The sequence below is a fragment of the Neofelis nebulosa genome, chromosome 8 (genome assembly GCF_028018385.1).
Source record: "Neofelis nebulosa isolate mNeoNeb1 chromosome 8, mNeoNeb1.pri, whole genome shotgun sequence".
Lineage (NCBI taxonomy): Eukaryota > Metazoa > Chordata > Mammalia > Carnivora > Felidae > Neofelis > Neofelis nebulosa.
The window spans coordinates 47,866,195-47,892,439 of NC_080789.1; the positions used below are offsets into that span (position 1 = coordinate 47,866,195).

Sequence of the window (26,245 nt, forward strand, 5' to 3'; positions counted from 1 at the left end):
GAGTCCAACTCTTGATCTCAGCTCAGGTCTTGATCTCAGGGTTGTGAGTTCAAGCCCCATATTGGGCTCCACACTGGGCTTAAAGCCTACTTTAAAAAAAAAAAAAGAGGGCTCCTGTGTGGCTTAGTCGGTTAAGCATCTGACTTCAGCTCAGGTCATGACTGTGCGGTTTGTGGGTTCAAGCCCCTCTGGCTGTCAATGCAGAGCCCACTTTGGATCCTCTGTCTCCCTCTCTCTCTACTCCTCCCCCTCTCATGTTCTCTCTCTCAAAAATAAATAAACATTAAAAATGATTTTAAAAAGAAATGACATCAAGTATAAGTATGTTTATGGAATCAACGGAATGGGATATTAAGAATCTTCTCCTTCCTATGATATCTGGAATTATGAGGTTGCTGTAAGGATAGCCACTAGACAATACGGTAACTTTGAACCAAGAAGGAAAAGGAGTCTCTCCTGCCTCCTAGTAAAATGTAGCTAGCTCCATTCTGGGCATGTGGCTTGATAAACCAAGTCTGGGCAGTTTTATAGCCCCACTTAACCCCCATTGCCAAGTGCCCTCACGCAATAAACATGTGCAAGTCTCTGCAACGGTCCTGGTTACAGCAAATATGAACAACGGACATTTGTGTATTTACTCTCTCAGACTGCTCTATCCTGCTGCAAATCCCATCCACCCATTGGAGCTTACTCTCTGTCTTTATACAATCCACATCCAAATTATTCTAACAATAAAACAATGATTTTAGGTCTCTCTTTTAGCTGTGGATGAAATGCACATGAGCTTACCCAAGATGAAGAAGGACATTTACTGGGATGATTCTGCTGCTCGACCACCTTATACACTGGCAGCCGCTGACTACTGCATACCCTCCTTTCTGGGGTCAACAGTCGAAATGGGGTAAGTGCATTTTTTTTAATCATCAATATTTAGAAAATAAGTTGGTCACTGTTCTGATTTTTTATGCTCTGGTCTTGAACTCACTTTCAGGACAACTCTCAAGTGGTAACATCTTATTTCAGATTTTCAGGTATAATTAATATGCCTGAGGAAGTTTGAGAGCAAAGAGACTATAGCTTCCGGTTTAAATGTGGTGTGTGCGTACATGCAGGCATGTGTATTTGGGGGTAATTTGCATTTTACCTTGTTTTTATACCACAGAAAATTTTTCCAATAGTTGTGAAATTATCCTCTTTTTTCCTTCCGATTTGAAAAGTAGTTTATTCAATTATATAATCATTTATTACTTAAGATGTTTATAACTGAATGTATTTCCAACAAGTGTTTATAAGGCATATACCACATGCAGGCACTGTGTTAGACTACTTGGAGACAAGCAAATCCTAAGGAATGAGATAAGTTTTCTCTAAGATTTTAATTCAACTATGTTTAGTAGACAAGTCAGTCTCTGTTCTGTGGTTTTAACATAACAATCTGTCCCTATGTACTTAGCTTTAAATAAATGGGCTGAGGCCTGAAGTAACTCATGCACACTTCTCGAATAATTTTATTAAATCTGATAATGTATTTGATTTTGGAGAAATGTGTGAATGTGGGGGAAGTTTAAGTATTTTTGCTCAAGGCAGATGCCACAGCTTCCAAGTAACTTAAAGAGAAGACTGTGGACAAATTTAGAAAAATAAGGAGAACCCCCTTAAAAAAGAGAAAAACTTTTGCAGGATTTTTCTTACAACTTGTGACAAAATTGTGGTTTGCTGTTGAGACCAACTCTCGGCAGATTTGTGAGGCAAGTTCACGTCCTGTAGTTGCTACCTGGGACCTTCTTTCCTCTCTCCCACAGTGTTCAGCCCTCCTGTTTCCCAACCACGAGGATATCCAGCTTCAGCCCTATTCCCACAAGGCTTCACTCTTGGCTGAATGTCTCTTAATCCTAACAGGTCTTCAAGACCCAAAGGAAAAGATGACCAAGTAGAATTTCAGGAGTGGGGTCAAATGATGAGATGATTTAGGAGCCAGGAGATTTGCCTGTTGTCTTCAAAGCATACCTGATAGAAGGTTGCACACCCCAGGCTAGGCTTGCCTTGGCTTCCAGATGGCCCGGCAAGCCTGGATTCTCCTGTGCGCATCCCAACCCCAGCTGGTTGCTCAGTCTCCACAAAGAGCAATTCACTGTTGTTCGCCCTTCTCGGCAGTTTGTGGTGGCAGTTTCATGGGTTTTGAAATCCTTCTCAATTTTAAAAATTAATAGATGCTTTTCTGTGGATTTGTTCTTGGATAACTCAACAGGCTTTAACCTTTCTCTCCCTTCCCATCGCTGATTAATGCACAGAATTGAAGGTCTAATTTGTAAGAGAAAAGAGACGAGCACATTTGATAGGGCTGGAGAATCATTGTGGTATCACTGTTGGGACTGTAAGTGCCCTTGTGCTCCATTTCTATCATCCAGTTAGTTGTTTTTGCAGGATAGTTACAATGACAGTTTTTGTTTGGTCTCAAGATTTTCATTTTGGTCTACATATTCATCCCAAGCATCATAATATTACATTCTTCTGTGTCCATGTTCTTTAGAAATTATTAAAATATCTATTTCTATTTCTAAACATAGAGACACAGAATTAGGGATTTATAAGACCTCGAAGAAAATATCTACCCCAAACAATTATTGAGAATATTAAATGAGATTGGAAACATCAAAACACTCTAGATGTAACCATAGAGCATTGTTAATATTGACTCATGTAAGTACCCTATTTGTGGATGTCAAAATGATTAAAGATTAAAGAAAGATTAAACAAATCTAAGCCATTTTTCATATTAAGCTAGCACTGGAAATTTGGAACAGAGAAAAAATTCTTGAGAGAAAACTGGGAGATGTGATATTTAAGAATGCAGCAAAAAGTTTTTAGTTATCAGAGAGAATTCCTCTAATTAAGACAGCCTATTTACTAGCATGATGGGAACAGCCACAGGCAAAGGCCAGAGTCTATTAGGGGAGGTTTCTGGGAGGCATTTAATTGGACTCTGGAACCAAATGATCAAAGAAACAATTAGGCAAAAGTTCACTTGATCTTGATTTTCTGCATGAATGAGGACCATTCAAAGGGAACCTCACAGTCCAGGAAAAGTCGCTACAGGAATGCAGGCTTTTGGAGTATTCACAGAAATGCCCACTGTTGATTCTTTCCAGGACTGTGCTGTTACACAAGTTGCTTCTGCTCCCCTGTGTTGGAAAACCAACTCCAGCTAACTTAAGCAAAAAGGGGTTTCTTGGGTCACATCTGGAGACTAGCCTAGCTTTGGGTGTGGCTAATTTCAGAGGCTCAAGATATGTCACCAGGACTCACTATTGCCCTCTCTATCTCTTCAGTTCAGCTTTTCTCTCCACTGGCTCAGGTTTCAGACAGGCAAAACAGCAAGATGGCAGCCAGCAGCTTTACAACCTATCCTCTCAGCAAGGATGTGGCAAGAACATGACTCTTAAAACTAAAGTATTGAATTAACTGGCTGGGCTTGGCGAACGTGCCCATTCTTGAACAGGGAAGCACAATATTTTGATTAGCTGAGGCCTGTTCACATGTCCATCTTTGGACCAAGGGGCATGTGTCAGCCCCAAGCAACCATAGGGAGGAGGTGAGGTCTTAAGAAAATTAGAATGGTACTACCAGGAATAGGTGAATGGTTTGCTAGGCTGAAAGCAATGATTGTCCTCTAAACTCATAAAAGATCACTCCCTAAGAATTTCACTGTTCACTCACCAAATACAAAGTTAATATCAAGTGAGCCATCTGACGAAGGCTCAGGGGAAAAGGGAAGGTAAAAGTAAGGATTGCTGTAGCACAGGTGATTTTGTTGATGATGACTGAGTCAATGAGCCCTTTGCATTAGGATAAAGACCGGGTGTGAAAGTAGTATGGATTCAAGTGTTTCAGAAAAGTGTTTGCTGCCTGATGAGCATATAAAATCCTTTCCTGGTTGAGTAAGTTTTTAATTTTCTTATTCTATTTAGGATGTACGTTCCTAGCATATTTAATTCAGAAATCAAATTTCCCTTACCTTTTCACATCAATGTTTCAAGCTTATGATCACGATTCCCATGACCCAGAAATTCTAAAATCAAGGCAATGCCCTTCAATAACTGAACAAGAGTACTATCCAAGAGAAACCTGAGAAATTACTCTGCCTCCTATTTTCTTTTACATTCAGGAGACTACTCATTTCCACATAAAAAGGAAACTCCTTAGGAGGGCCTGAGTGGCTCAGTTGGTTAAGCATCCAACTTAGGCTCAGGGCAGGATCTTGTAGTTCACCAGTTTGAGCCCCCCTATCTGGCTCTCTGCTCTCAGTAGAAGCCTACTGTCCCCCAACTCTTCCCCTCCCCTACTCTGCCCGTCCCCCATGGCGTGCAGGCTCTCTCTCTCCCCCCTCTCCCCCTTTCTAAAGTAAATAAAAATTTAAAAGAAAAAAGAAAACTCCTTAGAGACGATTCCTCTGTTCTCTATATTCAGGGACATATTCAAAATATTGTCATATTTTCTACACATTTACCAAATGTACATTAGTGAAATAAAGTAAGATTCTCCCCATATTTTTATCTCAAATACAAATTTAAAATATCACGTTTTTCCTCGTATCTTCACATATAGAATGAACTCATCCATTTATTCAGGCAAATTTTCTTTCAGGGCCTGGTATACGATAGGTTCTATTTCAAATGCTAGGCATAGGCGAAAAAACAAAAACAAAAACAAAACAAATACCTCTTCAGCTCACTGACACGAGGAGACATGTTCTAGTACCATGTGGTAAACCCAGCAATAGAGAAACGCTCAGTCTTATGGGAATAAAAGAAAGGTATGTTTGACCCAGCGTGGTGAATGAGAGACAGCTTCTTGGAGCTGAGGAGTCCAATGTGCATCTTTAAGACTAAATTAGGAGCTAGCACAGAAATAGGAGGAGGAGATTCAGCAAAGGGTAAATTCCAAGCCAATATGAGCACAAACAGCAAGGAATGACAGTGTATTTAAAGTAACAGTTTTTTTTTTAAATTTCAGCTTTATTGAAGTATAATCGACATAAAAATTATGAGGTATTTAAAGTATACATTGCGGTGATCTGCTGTTTTAATTAAGGTGTCTTTTCATTATCCTTACTGTTGGAGACACTATTAACCAAGATGAAGAGGTCACCCACAAGCAGAGGGAAGAGTTTTCTATAAGATGCGTGTGAAGAAAACACGCCCAAGCCCTGAAATGCAAATGACTCTTCTTTGGACAATAGCAAACACTTACACCTAACATACCAAACTTTACCAAAACAAACCTAGAATGTTTAAACTCAAGCCAGCATTGCTGAAAACAAATTTCTTTTTTTTTATGTTTATTCATTTTGAGAGAGAAAAAGTACAAGTGGGAGGGGAGCAGAGAGAGAGAGAGACGGAGACAGAGAATCCCAAGCAGGCTCTGCACAAATTAGTGCAGAGCCTGACACGGGGCTCAAACCCACAAACCACGAGGTCATGACCTGAGCCGAAATCCAAAGTCGGATGCTTAACCGACTGAGCCACCGAGGTGCCCCAAATTTGTTTTTATTTTTATTTATTTTAATTTTTTTTAACGTTTTATTTATTTTTGAGACAGGGAGAGACAGAGCATGAAAGGGGAAGGGTCAGAGAGAGAGGGAGACACAGAATCTGAAACAGGCTCCAGGTTCCGAGCAGTCAGCACAGAGCCCGACGCGGGGCTCAAACTCACAGACAGTGAGATGGTGACCTGAGCCGAAGTCGGATGCTTAACCGACTGAGCCACCCAGGCGCCCCCCAAATTTGTTTTTAAAACAAACAAAAAGTGGGGCGCCTGGGTGGCTCAGTCGGTTAAGCGTCCGACTTCGGCTCAGGTCACGATCTCACAGTTCATGGGTTCAAGCCCTGCATCCGGCTCTGCTGACAGCTCAGAGCCTGGAGCCTGCTTCAGATTCTGTGTCTCTCTCTCTCTCTGATCCTCCCCCGTTCATGCTCTGAATCTGTCTCAAAAATAAATAAACATTTAAAAACAAACAAACAAACAAACAAACAAACAAACAAAAAGTAAGATCCAGGGCTAGCCCACCACAGCTAGCCAGAGGTAGAATGCTATTCACATGACAGCACCATGGGTCGCTCCAAAACTCTTGTTCTTTTTTAAATACTTAGGATTATCCATTAGCACAAGTGTATAAGTCTCTGAGGAATGGAACACAAGGAAATTAAAGTCCTAAAGTCTCATAACTCCCTTTAATCCTATCTCGAAAATCAAAACCCCCAAGAGCGAAGAAGCAATAACCCCTTAAGGGCATTGGGAAAACCCCACTGAAACATCTATCCATAGCAGCTAAAGGATTCCAAATCCTGGAGAAGAGAGGCAGTAGCTGCTTATGAAATGGATCACTGACATGTGCACACATGGAAGTGTGCTCGCTCTAAGGGTCCTGCTGATGTAAAAGAGTGCTCTCACGGGGCGCCTGGGTGGCGCAGTCGGTTAAGCGTCCGACTTCAGCCAGGTCACGATCTCGCGGTCCGTGAGTTCGAGCCCCGCGTCAGGCTCTGGGCTGATGGCTCGGAGCCTGGAGCCTGTTTCCGCTTCTGTGCCTCCCTCTCTCTCTGTCCCTCCCCCGTTCATGCTCTGTCTCTCTCTGTCCCAAAAATAAATTAAAAACGTTGAAAAAAAAAAAAAAAAAAAGAGTGCTCTCAGCCGATGGACTTGCTGCAATACCCTTTAATGAACACCGCTTTACTGGGCTTTCTGCTGTCATTCAAATATGTGGCAACTTCCTCACACTTAGAGTGGTCTTAAGGAATGGATCTATGAAGTCAGTTAAGGATGCACTTAGCACAGAGGAGAAAGATACAGATTTTTGCAAGCATTCCTTCTGGTTAGGAGCGGAGGGATTTATTTAGGATTTATTTGGTGCTGTAAAACTGCAAACACCCAGAAATAATGACTTTTACTTATCTATCTTCATTCCAAAGGCTCTCCGAATGTGTAGAAATAATATAATTACTTTTTTGCAATTGTACGTATGTATTTAATGTGTACAAAACATTCGGGTTGCATAGCACAGTCAGAAGTCTTCTTGGCGGTATTAGTTCAAATACACCCAAAATATGTATTTAACAAGCACGTCCTTTATTAAATTGTGGTTAAATATACCTCTAGATGGATGTTTTAGTAAGTTATCCTCTCTTAGCTAACTATATTCAAATATTATAGCTTTTACAAGAAAATACATAGTCTGATACATACTATTGCATGCTTGTGTTATAAACTACCAAAAATATCTCAAAATTCTGAATCACTAACTTCGACAAAAACGTATTCTTGGAACATTGATTTTCACTTAATGTACCAGAAAGGAAGGAGAAACGAAGCCTCCCAAGGAGATGATTGTGCGTTATTAACTTTAAAATTCTAGAACCTTCTCAGGGATTCTTTCATATGCCGACATAGGCTCACCATTGGCACTCAATTTTCACCTTCTAAAAGACATGACAGGTGTAGATGACTTAATGTCCTTTTCTCACAAAACTCCCACAGGATACAACAGCTTTGAAACGTGGGGGACTTTAAGTGAACCCCCATTTGGGGCCACAACTTATTTTTGCATCAGCCAGCGGAGGGCCCATGAGCATAACCAGAGTAGTAACGGGAGTCTAGATATGCCCGTTCTTTTACCAGATTTGCTGTAATCCTTGCCCCAAACCAGCAGAAGGGCAAGAGAGTGGTAGCAGGAGGGTCGCCAGCTCTGGGAGCCCCTATTGTGAGCTAAGCAAACCCCCCGTGATGCTCCCCTACTCCAAACTGTCCCCCAGCAAGGGAGTCAGGAGGGGGTGCTGGGTGGATACAACCTCTGTCCGCTGGGTTTTCCTCCCAGTGCTTGGCCCCCACCTCCCAGCTCAGCACGAGTTACCTTTCCCATCTTATAAATCCTAGGCTACGGCTCTGACAAGATTCTGCAGAGCAGAAGGTTAAAAATAACAGCACTTGCCTCTAATGGGTTTGAAGAGTACATTTTGCTCTGCTGTGAATAAATGTCCCTCCACACGGGCTCTGCCCGGATAGATTTTCAGGCAAATCATCAGCTCCCTCCAAGGCGGCTGCCTGACTTTGAGGAACACTAGCAATTTGAAAATAATAAATCTGACCTGAGAAGTAGAATTCATCATATTAAATATCAATTTCCTAAATTCCTCATTTCAATTTTGTTAAAATGACCTAAATTAATTGAATTTGAACGGTCAAAATACCACTTTTTAAAAATTTTTATTTATTTTGGAGAGACAGAGACAGAGACAGAGCATGAGCAGGGGAGGGGCAGAGAGAGAGGGAGACACAGAATCCAAAGCAGGCTTCAGGCTCCCAGCTGTCAGCACAGAGCCCAATGTGGAGCTCAAACTCACGAACTGTGAGATCATGACCTGAGCCAAAGTCAGACGCTGTCAGACTGAGCCACGCAGATGCCCCTCAAAATAGCACTTTAAATGTTGGCACAACAGCAAACAAAATGGCCACTGTGAGGTGAAGATGTTGACTGAACTTACTGAGGTAAACATCCTATAATATACACATATGTCAAATCATCACATTGTACACATTAAACTTAAAGAATGTTATATGTCAGTTATATATCAATAAACCTGGGGGGAGGAGGTTAAAAAGAAAAAGGTGGCCCAGAGAAAGAAAGGCAAGCATTATCCAGTTTTATCCTTTAACCTTGTGAAGCTCTATTTATTTACCTGATCACACACATGAGAAAGCTTTGTGAAAAGCTTGCTTCGGAAAAAAAAAATGCATCAGATCTCTCAAGTTAATGGGGCTGTTTTGGTCTTTCCATATGAGACACACTCCATGAATTCTGAAAGTCACTGCCGTCTCCAGCAGTCCTGTCCCCTCTTATTATGGCAACAGGAGGTGACAAGTGTTCTTCTGTGCCCTGAGCAGCCCAAGCGTCTTTTTTTTTTTTTTTTAACGTTCATTTATTTTTGAGACAGAGAGAGACAGAGCATGAACGGGGGAGGGGCAGAGAGAGAGGGAGACACAGAATCGGAAGCAGGCTCCAGGCTCCGAGCCATCAGCCCAGAGCCCGACGCGGGGCTCGAACTCACGGACCGCGAGATCGTGACCTGGCTGAAGTCGGACGCTTAACCGACTGAGCCACCCAGGCACCCCCAAGCGTCTTTTCAAAAGCCGTGAAATCACTGCTGCCTGTGCCCTCAGAAATCTGTCACTGGCAAGGGAGTCTGTGGGGCTGATGATTCACTGGGTGCCCAATAGATATTTTGAAAGTGCGGGTTGTTGGTCTTTTATAACAGTTGCGGTTGAAATAACATATCCCAATCCTGACGCCAGTGCAACCTGGAGGATGACGCCTGCTCTCCCTCCTAGACTCGGCTACAACCAACTAGCCCGCCTGGCTTAACATCACCTGTTCTCTCTCCCACACCTACCCTTCTCCACCCTTTCAAAATAATGCCCAATACATAGCACAACCTTCCTCATTCTCATCTCTTCCGTATTGAGGATTTACATTGTGCAATAAATGTTAACTGCAGGATTTGGCAATGTCTGCAAGAAAGCCACCTGATCGGCCCCATCTTCCTTCTCCCAAATAATCAGCTTTCTCCTGTCCTTATGCTTCCTCTCCATTCACTCAGTGCCCTCGTCTAACCATTAAGTGACTGTGAGAGTCATCCCTTCTAAGGTGTTCATTGTCAGATGGCAGCACCAAGGTGTAGTGACATTTTTTTAAGTATATTTTGAGAGAGACAGAGAGAGTGCAAGCTGCGGAGGCACAGATAATCCCAAGCAGACTCTGTGATGTCAACGCAGAGCCCGACGCGGGGCTCGAACTCACAAAACCACGAGACCTGAACCGAAATCAAGAATCAGACGCTTAACCAACTGAGCCACCCAAGGGCCCTGGGGTAGTGACATTTTAAAAATACACTCTCGGAGGAGAAAAGGGATTAACTTTCAGGCAGACGCTATCATTTCCTCCAAGCAGGTGCGAGAAGTCAACAATGACTTGGAAATCACCTCTGAAAGTCTGCCAGTCATTGACAGAGTCCTTTTTGTATTGTCTACTCTTCAAAGCTTTTCCACATCTATTACTCTTTTGAACTCCCCCACAGCCTCTAAGGCAGGTAGTGGAAGTATTGTTGTCACTAGTTTTCAAGTATGATGCTGAGTCACAGAAAGGTTAAGTGGCTCTCCTAAGGTCACACAGCTAGTTAGAATCAGCCCAGACAGCAGAAATCCTGGCTCTACGAGCTCCCGAATAAATCATTTTCCTCACCACAGAGGCAGTTCTCAAATTCCATCTTCTGGACAATAATGGCTGCATGGCACTTTCCATGAATGTCCTCCTAGCTCTAATTACTTGCCTAAGTCCAAGCGAATTCCAGAACCTTTTTCAGCTGACCTTCTCTAATGTATAGCAATATAATGAGCGCACTTATATTCTACCATATAATGTTTCTGCTATAGTTGTTTTGGCGTGATATTTGGGCCTCAGGATTGTACTAACCTTGTACCAAAAGTACACTTTAAAAACCAAATAAGGAGAAGAAAGTCTGAAAGGACCTAAAAGGTACATCCAAGTCGCCCAACTTGGGAAATGGAGCATCTTTCAATGTAGTCTGTTCTGTGTGCTCTAAGCTTTAAACCATTTTCTTCTTAAACCACAGTTTCTGATGTCCTATTGGGAACCGTGACTTTCAGAGAAAGGAGATGGGGATTGTGTGCTGGCAGTGAAACATTCCCTCACGGACACATTTGGAAGAAAGGTCATTAGGTTCATCATGGGGGGGGGGGAGGAAGGGGAGCTTCACGACTGCTCTTTGATAACATAAACACCCAAAAGGCTTCCTTCACCACTTCAGCATGACATTCATAAAACTGCCCCTCCCCCCCAGAGCACAGGCCACCAAGTGTTCCTCCAAAGACCCACCGATAGGTCTTTCTGACTAATAGCGTAGAAAGTTCCCATGTCATGTTTCTTACCCAAAGCATTTCTGCACGACAACATTCATCAATGTTGCTGTCCATGTAGTTCTTCCAGAACTACCACAAAATAGCACAAGTCTACCTATGCCCTTCGTTCGCAAAGGCAGCCCACAGTTGCCCCCTGCCTTTGGGATAAAGTCCAAATCCCTCTACCTGGTACATAAGACTCTAACACAATCCAAGGCTACCTTTTCAGCTTTATGCCTGACATTATTCTGTGCTTGTACAACTCAAGTTTTTCCCATCTTCACACACAAACACCCTAAAGTTTCCCCCGACTTACTTGTTCAAATCACTTCTTCCATTGGAATGCTCTGCCCCTTCTCTGCCCATTTGATTCCTTCTCGATGTCAAAAAGTCAGCTCAAAAACTTACTTTGTCCCAATTTAGCTAATTATATACGTGCCTTCTCCCTCCTTTTAAACTGTGTTATACAGTTCTTGATGCAACAGATTTACTCATAGTAGAAGCTCAATAAATTTAGTTGGGTAAGTGGATAATTCTCATGCGTCCACGATACAGTCTCATGAGGCAGGAAGGTACAATAGGGTGTCACTGGCAGCCCTGCCCGGTGTCAGTTGGTGAACCAGTAGAACATTAGCAAGAGCCCTGGCCTTTTTGCAGTTTGCTCTCTGTAACTGGTCTGTTTTTCTCTAATTTGTGATGCAGGGCCTTAATCTTCTTGCCCCCATTGAATATACATGTCCATCATCAGCATAGTTAGAAAATTTTGTCTTAGGATTTACAAAGTTTTGAAGTAATGATAGTATAAACATGTTTCCTAGAAGATTTTTTTTAAACGTTTATTTTTGAGAAAGAGAAAGAGTGTAAGCGGGAGAGAGGCAGAGACACAGAATCTGAAGCAGGCTCCAGGCTCCGAGCTGTCAACACAGAGCCTGACGCGGGGCTCAAACTCGCAACCCATGAGGTCATACAGAACCTGAGCAGAAGTCAGACGCTTAACTGACTGAGCCACCCAGGCGCCCCTGGAAGATTTTATCATTCTTACAAGGCAGTGTGGTTTAGAAGTAGTTGAGGAAGAGAAATCGCAAATAAGAAGTCAAGATCTCAAATGGAGGACAGAGGCTCGCCCTATAAAGAGAGATTGGCAGCCCTACTTTGGATTCCCAGGGCACATCCAGCGTGGCGATCTTAGTGAACAACTGCGCTTGTCGCTCCTCTGGTGTGACTGGAGATCTGACCTAATGAAACTCGGCGAGCTGGGTCACCGGGGCCGCTGAGACTTGGCGTAACTGAATCGGAGCCATGCACGGCCGAGGTGGGCCAGAGGCTATCTGGTAGCCAAGGACACTGCTGGGGCTTTAGGATAACAGCACAAGGTTGTAATCGGATGCCATCCCGGGACACTTAGCCAGTTAATCATCTCGATCAGCCATCTTTTATTCATAAACACGGAGGAATGATGTTCTCTTTGCTGCTCACTTTACCCTTTCAGGTTACACCAACATCCTGCTGCCCCGACACTCCCCTCTGTGTCACACAAAGCGCACCTGGCATTGTGAAGGCATCTTGTCACCAGGGCTGTCGATAGGAACATTGGAACCAGGGCGGACCAAGCACTGTTGCTCCCGGAGCTGGTGTGAGCATTTGTGGTTTAAAGGCAAGGCTTTAAGTAGCTCCTCTCTGAACCCCATTAAGACCACAAATCCACTGACACATGAGACAACCATGTAATGTGAGGCAGGAGCAGGCCTTGCGACCCCATAGCCCTCACTGTTATCCCAATTATCCATTTTATTTCAGCCTTGAAGGAGAAGGCTCAAAAGGCTAGGGTTATTCGTTTTATGTCTCAAATGTCGAAAGTTCAACATTACCAAATCTATCAAACTTCATCACAGGGGAGCCCAGCTACATCGAGAGACCACACACCCGCCCTCCTCGATGGATGTGTGGTCCCATTTCTCCTTCTGGAACCCTAGATGAGTGGACCGGGGATGTTAACAAATTACCTGTGGGCAAGGATTGTGTTTTACTCATTATTCTGCACCCCACCCCCCAGGCTCTACCTCACCATTGACACCCAGGTAGCAGACTTTATATAAAAGGGACTGAGAACGAAGGCTTTGGAGTCAGATTTCTGGGTTTGGCCCTCAATGGCTACACTGTCTTTAGCAATCTCTCTGGGCCCCAGTTTCCCCATCTGTAAAATCTGAATAATAATAGTACCAACTCACACAATGAATATGATAATTAACTGCATTAAGGCATGGGAGGTCCTTAAATAAATGTAAATGTGAGCTGTTTTTGCATTGTCTTGAATTTGGCTATGATGCATTATTGGGGGGGTGGGTTACAGATCCTTAGTTCATGACCTTGGTTCACCTGCAATAAAGGAGAAAGAATATACACTATATCTTCTTTTTAAGGTCCACGTCTGTAGATGAGTGATTTTCAAAGTGTGGTGTGGGGAACTCTGGGAATTCCCAAAAACCAAAACCCCAAGACCCAAGTCCTTAAGGTCAAAATTATTTTTGTAACAACACTAAAATGTTATTCACCTTTTCATTCTCATTCTTCCCTGACTTTCTGGAAAAGTGAATTTTCCAGAAGCTACATGCTATGTGATGATGTCATCACTTAACATTTCATGGTATGAGTGCTTATACATTCTTATGTGTGTAATTTTTTTATATTCCTCCGTTATTTCTGACACAGTAAGTAGCAATAGCTGTAACCCACATAAACAAATCTTTTCGGGGTACTCGATCATTTGTAAGAGTTTAAAAAGGTCCTGTGACCAAAAGGTTGGGGAATCTCTGCCAGACAATCTCAAGTTAAAGTCTCCCCCATTTCAAAATCTGTAATGTGAAAATACAAACCTCAGTCCTGATCTCTGAGACTCTGCCCACAGAGCTGGGGCGCTGAAACTGCTCTGCCTGCATTTTGCCATTGTGTGTTTCAGACTGTCCGGGTCGGATCTCCCTGGTGAGGAGTGGCTGTGGAGTTTCGAGAAGCACGGCCAGCGCCATTCCATGATTAGAAGAGTCAAGAGGTTCCTGAGTGCCCACGAACACCCCGCCAGCCCCAGGAGGAGAAGCTATGGCAGGCAGGCCAGCGACAGCTCCATGTTCTTCCCCCCAAGTGGCGACGTCAGCCCAGCCAGAGATCTGCTGGATGTGCCCTCGAGAAGCCCCCACCGTGCCTCAGCCGCCCAAAGGCAACCCTGCTCCCCAGAGGGGAACCCCAAGGCGTACTCCAGCCTGGGGGAACTGTCCACGATCAGGGAGACCAGCCGGACAAGCACTTTGCAGAGCCTGACTCCACAGTCGAGCGTGAGGGTCTCCCCCACCAAAATGCCACAGGTCCCCGAGGTACTGATCACAGTGACCGAGGCACCAGGGCCCACATCACGTGACTCCACTGCCTCCATCCAGAGCGCAGAGTTTACCGGGGTTGAGCCAAGCAGGACTGGACAGCAGGAGGTGCCTGTGGGATTGATTGCATTCCCCTCAGAGAAAGGGACACCTCCTAGGGACCCCAGTCCTCAGACTAGTTCAGCCAAAGATGAGAGAAACATCCTCATGTCAGCCTCTGGGGAAGACCCTAATGATAATGACAAATTCCCCAAACGGTGGAGCCTCCCCGGTTTCCTGGCGTCCAGCCACGCCTCCCTGACAGGCCTAAGTCCAGATCCCATCAGTTCTGAGCCTGTTCTTTCACTTGACACAGAAACATCCTCAGAGACCAGTGGAATCAACATTGTGGCTGGCTCGCGAGCCTCTCCTGATGTGCTATACTTACTGGAAAACCTGGACACCAAGGAAACCGACATTGTAGATTTTAATAATGAGCAAGCTGAGGCATCACCCAACGGAATACCAGAAAGGTCTAGGACCTGGTTCTAGCCTAGACTCTTACTTTCCCAGAAGTTCACCATTAGTTCCAGAACATACCTAAGGACTGGTCAATTTTTTAAAAAGCTATCACACTGTATAAGCTACTTTTTAAACTGAAGGGCATTATGATCCTGAGTGTCTGAGAACTGAGAAAATCAAACACATTCACATCATCCATTACAAGGTGACTTTCATAAAAGTTACACAGACCACAGTGACATATCTTAACCAAATAAGGAATCTTAAAATATATATATATATATATGACTTATAATTCATAGATTGCTAGCTTTGTAGATAGATAGTCCAGTCTCCTGATTCTGCCTATAGGGAGACAAAGGAGTCTCTCCTCCCCTCCTTTTTCTTTTCTTCTGCGCTTCAATTATAAACAGAGGGAGCTGGGTCACACAATGCCTCAAAAGCCCCTTCCTAATTCAGACTCTTTGAGGCTTTCTGTCTCACTCCTTTCTAGAACTATTACCACTTCTTGATTCGTAAGCTCTATCAGCATCACAACCTCCATCTCCCTTCAATTTCCTTTTCTCTGTTTTCTTTTTATTCTCTCATTCCTTCATCCTTCCCTTCTACTCCGTCCCTCCTTTCAAGTGGTAATATTTTCTCTTGCTATCTCTGCTGCTTACTTCTTGCCACAGTTTTCAAACCATGAGGTGTTGGCAGTGCCTCCTACGGGGCGATCAAAGATGTCTGACACATGCCAGCCTCCTAGTGGAAGGGGTGTGGGAGCTGATGGCACCCCACCACACCCTTGGCCGCCATTGCTGTTCTTTCCATATCCACTCTTTGGTCTTGAACACTGGAGAAAAATTGGAAGGGCAAGGAACCTGAATAACCAAATGATATGGAACCAAAGAATAATAAGGCTTGAGTGTGTTTAACTTGAACTCTTAAAGCAAAAATCCCCATCATGTCCCAATCTGGGTCCAGTTACCATGTCTTCCAGGTTGTTTGGCATGAGGTAGGATCTCGGAGCTGGGAGGTTAAGGGGGTCCAGGACTGCACAATGGGGATGGGATGTTGACCACCTCCCTCCAAAGGGTTGTGGGGGTTGCAATTGGCTGGGGCCTCCAACTTTGTCTGGAAGGCCATGTCTTAGGAGTACTGCTGTCACTATTTCTGTTGAATGATGAGGCTCGACTACATATGACTTACGAAATAAAGTAACCCTAGTTGCTACCCTTTATCAAGTGCTCAAGTCCAGGCAGCAGTGCGTAAAGTTCACAGAGAATCTCACTAATCCTCACAGGAATCCTATGGGTCAATATACTATTCTCACCATCTTATTCTAGTTTATTTTTAAAATTTATTTATTTATTGATTTTGAGAGAGAGAGAGAGAGTGAGCAAGCAGGGGAGGGGCAGAGAGGGAGAGAGAAAATCCCAAGCAAGTTCTGCACCGTCAGCATGGAGCCCGATGTGGGGCTTGAACTCACGAACCATGAAATGACCTGAGCCAAAACCAAGAGTCAGAGGCTTAACCAACTGAGCCACCCAGGCATGCCATGTTCTCTCCATTTTAAAGACGAAGAAAACAGAGCCTTTGGAAAAGTAAAGTAGCGTGACTAAAATCACATAGCCAGAAAGTGACAGAGCTTGGATTCAAACCCAGGTTTATTTGACTCAAGAGCCCACACTCTTACCCTGGGTGCTCCCTCACTGTGCTGTGCCATGCGTGAGGTGCTGGATCTACCAGCAGTTTGCCCAGAATTCCGGAGGATGCCCCACGTAAGCCAGACCTGAGCTTCTCCAGCCTTGGCAACCCCTCCGGGTCCTCCCTGCTTGAGTCTACCTGGTCTTTTATGCGTGCACACAGGAGGGTGTCACTCCCTCTTCGAGCCCAGCCATGATCCTCTCCATTTTTCTGACAGAGGAAAGTTGGCAGAACCCCTCCTTACCCCTCCCCACTCCTCCCAACATGCAGTGTTATCATTAGCACATTTTGGCAAGACATTGCATCCAACTGGGCCACCCCAGCTGCATGACAGTAGTGACATTTACATTAACTGGTTTTTCTCAAAAGACTAAAAGGAAATAATATTGAAAGAAACACTATACATTGATGCTTCTCTATGTTGCTTGAGAGCATTAGTACCTAGGAAGGGACCAACATTCCCAAAGCGTTAAGTATGGACTAGAGCATCAAGCCCCGACATAACACCGCTGACAGGCAGGAACCCTAACCCTCCCCCAGCCTCTTAATGCTATTTTCTTGGCTGTTGCAACTTAAGTCCCTCTATTCTCTTCTCTTTGGCTTTATCTATTGCTCAAATTCAAATAAATTTCCACTTCGCTGCTTTTGAAATATAATCAATTTTTGTTCATAAATCCAAGGTGATAAATTATACACAAACAGAATCATAGGTTTCATGGAGGACTAGAAGAGTGTTCGTTCGTCTCTGCTTCCATCCATCCCTTATGCACCTTTGTCCAGAGAATTATTGAATCTCCTCAATATTTCATCAGGCTCTGAGGTGGCCTTCCATTTCTTCCTGGCACTGGAAACTGAATAATGACTCATTCAATGAGCCCGTGTAGTTGAATTCAGCTACAGATTCAAGCCAGCAACTGCCCAGATCAGATGAAGAAATCCTCTATTCATTCTAAAATGAGTTTTTACCCAAGACAGACCAACATTGCAAAAACAAAATTATTTCTTCTCTGGGGCCTGATTTCATTGCCTGCTTAGCCCCTTTTCTCCTGAGCTCTGGAAACTTCTACCCCCTGCATGAATGGTCACACGGCCTGGCGGCTTCGTCTTTTTGGCTTGTCCCTTCCAAGAACAGGCTCGTGCATTAGATGTAATCCCCCAGCCAGAGAGTACAGTGAGGCCAAACCCCATCTGCTGCCTTCTCTCTCTGCCCTCTGGACATAGCTGTGCCCTGATGCCTGCCCACAGGACAGTGAAGGTAAAGGCCCGTGAGCTTTTTCTCTGTCGTCCAAGAATTTAGGCATGATTGGCCCTCCACGAAACAAGGAGAGCTGTTCTCTCCCCTCTTGAATCGTCCTGTGTACTTCATGGCTCACGGCCTCTACCACTCCAGGCGGTCACTTTTAGCCATGGAGAAAGCACCTTTTAAATGGAATGGAGAAATGTAAAATTTATCATTCATTTGAAGACTCACACATCATCTTTTTCAGTGTGTTCCCCCTCTAGCTTCTTCCTTCTTCAGAGAAACTGATTCCATGCTCAATCATTTTTCCAAAATCTTCGTGTCATAACGTCTACTCTCTGAGAACCCGCCAAGCCCCAGCAGCCATGTGGTGTAACGGAATGAGGAATACCAAATTGGCGTGTGACTTCTGCCTGCGTAGCTTTATGAACTTGAACGAGCCCCATCCCTCTGAATCGCATAGTCTCAGCTGGGAATTGGGCTCTTCTCTGCATCATCTCACTGGCCCTTGTGAGGGACTGAGGGGGGTTAAGAGAAAAGCCTGGGAGCCCAAGCAGCGATGTCTGGTTGATGGGCACGGCTGGACTCGATGCCCCCACCATTCTGCAGAAGAAAGGACTTGTTCCTTTCCACTTTAGCCATTCACTTGTCAAGATCCCTTTATTCAAAAGGATTCTAATCTCTTTCATTCAAGAAAGCTTATCATTTCTCTTTTGGCTTCTTTTTTTTTTTTTTTTTCTTTCATATGCTTCCCAGCGTCTCCCACATCTTCCTTCTCACCAGTGTTTCCTGTCATTCCTTCACTCCTGACCCTACATCCCCAGGCCTCACCACCATGGCAGCAAGTGCCTCTCCCTCCCTAGTGTGTGTACCAATCCCCTCAATCAAAATGTGGAACTAGATGGGCGCCTGGGTGGCTCAGTCAGTTAAGCGTCTGACTTCGGCTCAGGTCGTGATCTCACAGCTCATGGGTTCGAGCCCCGCGTCGGGCTCTGTGCTGACAGCTCAGAGCCTGGAGCCTGCTTCGGATTCTGTGTCTCCCTCTCTCTGCCCCTCCCCATTTACACTCTGTCTCTCTCCTTGTCTCTCAAAAATAAATAAACGTTAAAAAAAAAAAGTTCTTTCCCACAAAACGTGGAACTAGAGAACAATTAATTGCTTCTGTTCTTTCCACTATAATCCTAGGGGATTTAGCACCCCTGGTTTGAAGTCAGAGGACCATCTTACGGCATCTAACCTCCCTAAACCTGGTTTTACATCAGTGAATTTTGGAATAAGCATGACAAGTGTACTCCTAAGCAAGAGCCAAATTCGAATCTGATTCCACCTGCCCTTCCCTCATCACAATCATCATTTACACGATCCACAATAAACATTTTCTAAACTGGTGTGGTATTAACAGTAATAACCAAGGATTTTCTTCGTTTCATCTTATCCGACCATCTCACGGAGATCCTCAATCCTTTCATGTGTGTTCTGTTTTTCTTAGTTCTATGAACCCTAATTTTTAGGACAGTCTTCCCCACTGAAATGGCCCCTGGGTCAAAAGAATCAATTCAAGAATGCCAGCCTTGTTCTCTTATTGCAAATCATGGAAAACCCAGGAGAGGGATCCCAACCCTGGCACAGCTTGAGAGACGTGATCCCAACATTCGCCTCTTTCCAGCCTCCCTTTGCACCTCTGCTGAGCGTGGTCATCATCCCTGGCCAAGACAAACAGATGACAGGAGCAATGACCCCGGAAAGTAGGGGCACAAGAACCACATTTTCCCTAATTACTCAATTAGCTCAGACCAGGGATTCCGTTTTTGTGTTGTTTTGTTTTGTTTCTGGATTAACTCAGGAAGTAGGCCCAGATCTTTTTGCCACAGGTAGATTAGGCCAGAAGACTACCTGGAACCATCTTCTCGGAGCTTCTGGTTTTAAACATTTACTTAACAGAGTCAGCCAAGGGAAGGCTACATCATGTATCCTGAAACAAATAAGAACCTTTCTAAAATACATTTGGTACAGAAATGCTGATGTGTCCCCTGGGTTCTTTGCCCAGGCTAGTGCTTCTCAACCAGAGGCGATTTTGCACCCAGGAGATATTTGGCAATGTCTTGAGATGTTTTGGGTTGTCACAGTGGGGGGGGGGGGGGGGGGGGGGCTACTGGCATCTAGTGGGCAGAGGCCAGGGATGTTTCTAAACATCCTACAGAGCAGAGGATGACCCCCCATGACAACTATCAGGCCCCAAACACTGAGGTTAGGAACCCTGATTTAGGCCAATAGGAAGATTAAAATGAAACAAACACCAAGGAGATTAATGAAGAGAGACAAAGAAATAGAACTAGAAGAGATCAGATGAACCCAGCCACTGGCTAAATTCCTATTCTGTGCACAAGCTTCACCCCTTCTCCTTGATGCAGAAGGATCTGATATGTCAACTCCTGAAATACTGCGGGCAAACCCTGAGGTCCACCCTTAGAGAATTCCTTAGAAAGCTCCTACCAGTAAGAGTAGCTAACTGCCACGGCTAGCCTGACAGTGTGGCTCACAGAAAGGGTGACAGTAATATATTCTACCAAATATCACACAGGAACTTGTGCCAGTAAACTGCTAGGTAATGGAGAGAGATCTGCTCCAGCTTCAGCCTTTATATATGTCTCACTTAGGACCAAACAAATAAACCATATCTTCTAGAGAAATAACTTGACATTTTATTTTGTAGAGAAGGGACATTTTAGAAGAAAGTTGTTACAGTGGGTAGGATGTCTACCTCCTTCCCACAGACCACACAACCTCATGGATTTCCCAGCACCTCCAGGAGAATAACATCCGGGAATTGGTAAAGTCCTGGATGAGGTCACCACTTGGACTTTTATTCACAGTCATTCGTGAGACATTAGGCAACTCCTGAGTGTCAGATATTCAGCTAAGCTTAGTGGTGGCACTTAGGACCCTGTGCCTCCCACATCATCTGTCACTGTCTTCTGTGGCTGTAGGGGAATAACGCTTGGCTTGTTTGTATGTTTATATGTTGCCTTTCATCCCCAATCCTATTCGCCTCCCAACTATTTTTTTCGAGAATTCTTTTCTTAAAGTTTATTTATTTAGAGGGAGAAAGAGAGAGTGCCAACAGGAAGGGGCAGAGAGACGGGGAGAGAGAGAATCCCAAGCGGGCTCTGTGCTGTCACCACAGAGCCCTGTGTGGGGCTCAGTCTCACCAACTGTGGAATCATGACCTGAGCTGAAGTCAAGAGTCAGCCACTCAACCAACTGAGCCATGCAGGCACGCCCTCAGCAACTATTTTCAGGTGTTTAATGTAAAGCCCTTGGTTTGTAAACATTCTTCCACGATGTGTATTTGGGTGCAAGTGTTTTCAACTTATGTAAATGTTTTTTATTATAGGTCTCATCTGTTTGCTCACCACAGTACAATGTTTTTAAGATCCTCCCTTCCAAGTTCCCCTGTGTAACACCTCTCATCCGTTGCTTCTAACACCCACGTGTTCTAAAATGTCTTATAGTATTCGTCCGTTCCCCTCTCGCCTCCACCCCCTCCACAGTAAGCTCCTTCAGACGCTTCCTTTATGGCCCCCATGAGCATCATATATCCAGGAGCAGAGTCACTGGGTCATGGAGCTTGGATATACTTAACCTGACTATGTACTGCCAGACGCGCTCCAGAATCACAGCACTGACTGGTCGCCCACAGCACACTTTCTCCACCACCACCTTCCTGCCCCATGCTTGGCACCACCTAGGTTTTGGATTTTTCCAGTCTAACAAGTGTGAGGTGACCCCTGCTTGCTGTTGAATTGACATTTCCTTGCCAATTAAACAGTATTGATCGCTGTATGATATTTATCTGATTTACTAATGACATTAAGCATCCCTTCATATAATTCTTAATTCTTTTGGGACTTCTCGTCTGAACTGCCTCGAGAGAAAGAGAAAGGAAAGAAAAGAATCCAAACTAGACCCGAAGTTAAGAGACCTGGAAATCTCCATCAAATGTGACCATAACCTTAGCTGTGTGGTCTCTTCGCTGTGTTCAAGTAACTTGATTACTTGACTTCAGTTTGCTCGGCTCTAAAATTAATGGTTAGGGGTGCCTGGGCTCAGCCAGTTAAGCATCTGACAGCTCAGAACCTGGAGGCTGCTTAGGATTCTGTGTCTCCCTCTCTCTCTGCCCTCCCCTGCTCATGCACGTGTGTGTACGCATGCTCTCTCTCTCTCTCTCTCTCTCTCAAAATAAATACACATTTAAAAAAATAATGATAAATAAATCAAATTAATGGTTAGATGAAGTGATTTAAGGTCTCATCCAAATGCTGGTTCTAATAACATTTCTGGAGATTCTATACATGGGGGAGAAAGGAAGAAATAGTTATGATGGATATTGAGAGTGGCAAAAAGAAACAAATGGCAGAAAGAAAGAAAACGGGCGGTGGGACAAGGAAAGAGAGAGTGGACACCCATCGGGTACTGGGGTACGCCAAGTGTTTAACATCTATCGCGTCAGCGGATCCTCAGGAAGCACTGTTACCCATTCATTACATGGGAGGAGACAGAGACGTTAAATAACTTGCTGAAGGTTACCCAACAGTTAAAATTTCAATCTTGGATTTCAACCCAGGTCTCTTGAGCTCATTGCTGATTCTACTCTTCCACACTGCATCTGAAAAACAATGAACTAGGATAGGATAGAAATTTCTGTATTCAGAACACAACAGATTAGCAGTCAAGTGCCATAACTACTCAACCAGCTCTGTTGATTTCGCTTTCAAAGTCTGGTGGGGACTCTCAGGAAGCCAAGGTTGATTGAATACCTATTATGTTTCAGTGTTATGGGAGGTGCTGGACATACATGATCCTGTCTGATTTTCTTAATAAACTGTGAGGTGTCACGATGCCCATTTTACACCTAAAGACACTGAGGTTCGGGAAGGTGAAATAGTGTACCCATGTCACAGAGCTGATAATTGGCAGAGCTGGGGTTCAGAATCAGGTCTGCACATAAACTTGGAGGCAGAGGTTTCATTTCCCTGAGGAATAGCCCAAATCTAAAGCCTATTTCTCCATAAACAGCTTTCTTGCAGGTAAACGTGTTCTCTTCGTGATCCCTGTCTTCAACTGGGAACAATTTAAGCCCCTGAGTTTAATAGAAGATTGGGTATAATATAGGATTGTCCTTTGTCATTAGTTCAAACTGGTGTGGGTGCCTGAAACAAGTCTGTGGATCTGTGCAAGACACCAATTTCTTCTCCTTTGCGCACAGGTGAGCTGTGTAGGTGTATCCTTGAGAATGATGGAATCGAATGCAATGTGTGTGACATATATGAATTCAACTATGTGAGTTTGACCAAAGAAAGAGAAGCACTTGTGTATATGTATAAATAAAAGACCCTCTGGGACGCCTGGGTGGCTCAGTCGGTCGAGCTTCTGACTCTTGATTTCAGCTCAGGTCATGATCCTAGGGTCGTGGGATCAAGTCCCACATCAGACTGTGCGGATCATGAAGCCTGCTTAAGATTCTCTCTCTCTCCTGCTCTGGCCCGCTCCCCCTCTCCCTCCCTCATTCTCTCTCTCTCTCTCTCTCTCTGAAATAAAAAGAAAAGACCCTCCTCACTTCCCCCCTCCCCCAGGGAACATATACCTCAGCGTGAGTAGGAGATGGAAGATGAGAATTCCATTCAACCAGCCTCAGTTCCAAGGAGAGTGAGTCTGGCATTTAAAGGCACAACAGTAGAACTCCTTAAACAGCTTGGCTCCTAAACACAAGCCAAACATCATCTGCTGTTCAACTGAAAAACTTCCAACGACTTTCAGCATCCGGGCACATAGGCTTCCTGAGAAAGATACAATAAAGTGCCCCACGCGGTACCTCCCGAAGAGATTCTCAGTGGTCATTTCTACCCCACCAGTTTTCTCATTGGGTGCTGAGTTTAGGGCCGAACCTCTGCATAAGCTCGCTGTGATATGTTCATTACCCAAGGATTTACACTGGGGCATCCCGGAAGCACAATGGGGACAGAGTGCAAGGGTAGAAGTATGTACAACATACTCAGGTAACAGAGGTGAGGCAGCTGCAGAGAAGTGCCCTGGTGGCTGGGGGCCTGACCCCAACCCCAAATGCTGGCAGCACAGAGGGAAAGGCTCCTTTCTAATCTGATGTTGGGCTTCCTATTTCTTGTTCTCAGTCTCCACAGGGCTCCCTGCCAAGGGAGGAGTGTCCCTTGAAGTACATTCTGAGGAAAGTGACTCTGGACTCGGTATTAGCTGAACACAAAGCCAGTGCTCATCGGGGAGAGAACTCATAGACATAGGCTCATTCTTACCTCTTTTATTTGGTATTTCTCCTGATGTACAGTTTTTTTTTTTTTTTAATTTTAATGTTTATTTTTGAGAGAGACAGACCACGAGTTGGGGAGGGGTAGAGAGAGAGGGAGACACAGAATCTGAAGTAGGCTTCAGGCTCTGAGCTGTCAGCACAGGGCCTAACGCAGGTCTTGAACTCAGTAACTTCAAGATCAAGACCTGAGCCAAAGTTGAACACTTAACTGACTGAACCACGCAGGTGCCTCCGTTTTTTGTTTGTTTGTTTTTAATATTTTTATTTATTTTTGAGAGAGAGAGAGAACAAGTGGGCAGGGACAGAAAGAGAGGGAGACACAGAATCCAAAGGAGGCTCTAGGCTCTGAGCTGTCAGTACAGAGCCCAACGCAGGGCTCGAACCCACAAACTGTGAGATCATGACCTGAGCCAAAGTTGGATACTAACCGACTAAGCCACCCGGGTGTCTCCCCCCCCCCCAACTTTTTTTTTCTTAAATCAACTTTTGGTCCCTTATAGCTGTTAGAGGTTTTCCCAAGCAGTGAGGGGATTTGATCTTCTCAGCCATCTCTTCCCCACACCAAGAGAATTTACCAACGAGGGCTTAGCTGCCTATTCCTCTACTCACTGACCTGCCCTTTTCCTTATAGGGGTGAACCTTTTATCTCCCCTCTCTGTGGAGCTGCCCCCATTTATTCCGTGTTCCATGCAGTTTGCTCAGGAGCTGACCTCAGACTGAGGTCAATAGCTGGAAATAGCAGGAGGGCTCCAGGCGGCCTCTGCCCGTGGCAGGAGACAGCCAGCCTGCCGGGGACTACGAACGGCAGCTGTGGCCGCGCAGACCCGCGTGGAGAGGCTAGAGTTTCCCCAGTGGGAACGACACAGAAATGACATGCTGTTCCTGGGTTGTCTGGATGGGACATTCCTGCAAGGCCTGAGCCAACGGGGCCCGGTCAGGCACGGTTGGCTAGTGTCAGAGTCCCTGCGTCTCAAATGATTCGCACTGTCATTGAGCCAGGGAGAATTCTGGTTCACCCAGAGAAGCAGGTCAGAAAGAGGAATGAATACAGGTTTACGATGTCTGAGTGCTAGCATGGGGCCGGAGCTTATAGCAGTGATGAGAAAGATGACCTGACATCATTGGCTTTGTACCTTCTTATTCTTTCCGTATTTGCACAGTTTAGGGAACTCACGGTGGTGGAGGTCCCCATGGAGCCGCTGATGCTTTAGTAAAATATTGCCAACTGAAGATACCCACCGGGGCCAAATAGACAACAACTGAGTGACGCAGGCTCAGTGTAGGGCAATAGGGAGATGTGGAGACTGTGGTAAACTGGAGAATCCTAGATGAGTAAGAGCTATCAGGAAGTCAGATCCAGGCCACCAGCTTGCCACTGCGGCCCAAAGTTCTACATCTACCTCTGGCTCAGACAACAGGGTATGTTGTATGATTAAATAATAAGGGGATTAAGAGCTGGGGGACCAGGTTCTATTCAGGCTCAAGTGCTTCCTAGCTGTGTGACCTAAGTCAAGTTACCTGACCCGCTTTAGCCTCTATTTCAGCAATGATAAAATGGCATTAATGCCCATACCTTCCTCACTGGGCTGTTTTAGAAATTAAATGAAATAGTGGGTATAAAGCAATTCACACAAGGCCTGATGCAAAGTTATGGCTCCATAATTGTTAACTGTAGTTTATTATTTAACGAAGAAGGCCTGATTTTAGAACAAAAATAAGATTTGAGACTGTATAATATTTCTCCCTAAAAAGTATAAAAATGACTCCTCTCCTGAATCAAAGATCTGTAGATAATTCCTTAAACTTCCTGCCTTAAAAACTGAGTTGAGAAAAAAGCATATTGCAAACTCCACTTGCAGAGGCAAAGGCCCACAAGGGGACCAAAGGGCGGGCGGCGGGGGGTGGTTCTCAAGCAGCACTGCCCCAACCTGCCTCCGGGTGGCAGCATTTTAGCATGTTGAACTTCCAGGAAGTCCCTGGTCAGACCATCCAATTTCATCCACCCAAACCAAGGGTCATCATGATGTTTATCCCTGAGGGCTGCTGGAGATTTGATTTGCAGACACACTAGAAATTGCCTCTGGGAGAGGAAGTTTGGGACACAGACAGGACTGGGGAGTAACCAGGGCCATGACTAGGGTG

At 44.7% G+C, this 26,245-nt stretch overlaps 2 protein-coding genes across 4 annotated transcripts in view; one reads left to right on the forward strand and one right to left on the reverse strand.

The window, feature by feature from the left end:
• The window catches only part of BEST3 (bestrophin 3), a 41,747-nt gene extending 25,591 nt beyond the window's left edge, over nucleotides 1–16,156 (forward strand). For all 3 annotated transcript variants that reach the window (XM_058682143.1, XM_058682144.1, XM_058682145.1), the window contains 2 exons: nucleotides 750–901; nucleotides 13,922–16,156. In XM_058682143.1, coding sequence (XP_058538126.1) covers nucleotides 750–901; nucleotides 13,922–14,864 — 1,095 coding nt within the window. In that variant the 3' untranslated portion in view covers nucleotides 14,865–16,156. The remainder of the gene's footprint in view (nucleotides 1–749; nucleotides 902–13,921) is intronic.
• The window catches only part of RAB3IP (RAB3A interacting protein), a 141,359-nt gene that overhangs the window by 107,394 nt on the left and 7,720 nt on the right, over nucleotides 1–26,245 (reverse strand). The window lies entirely within an intron of this gene.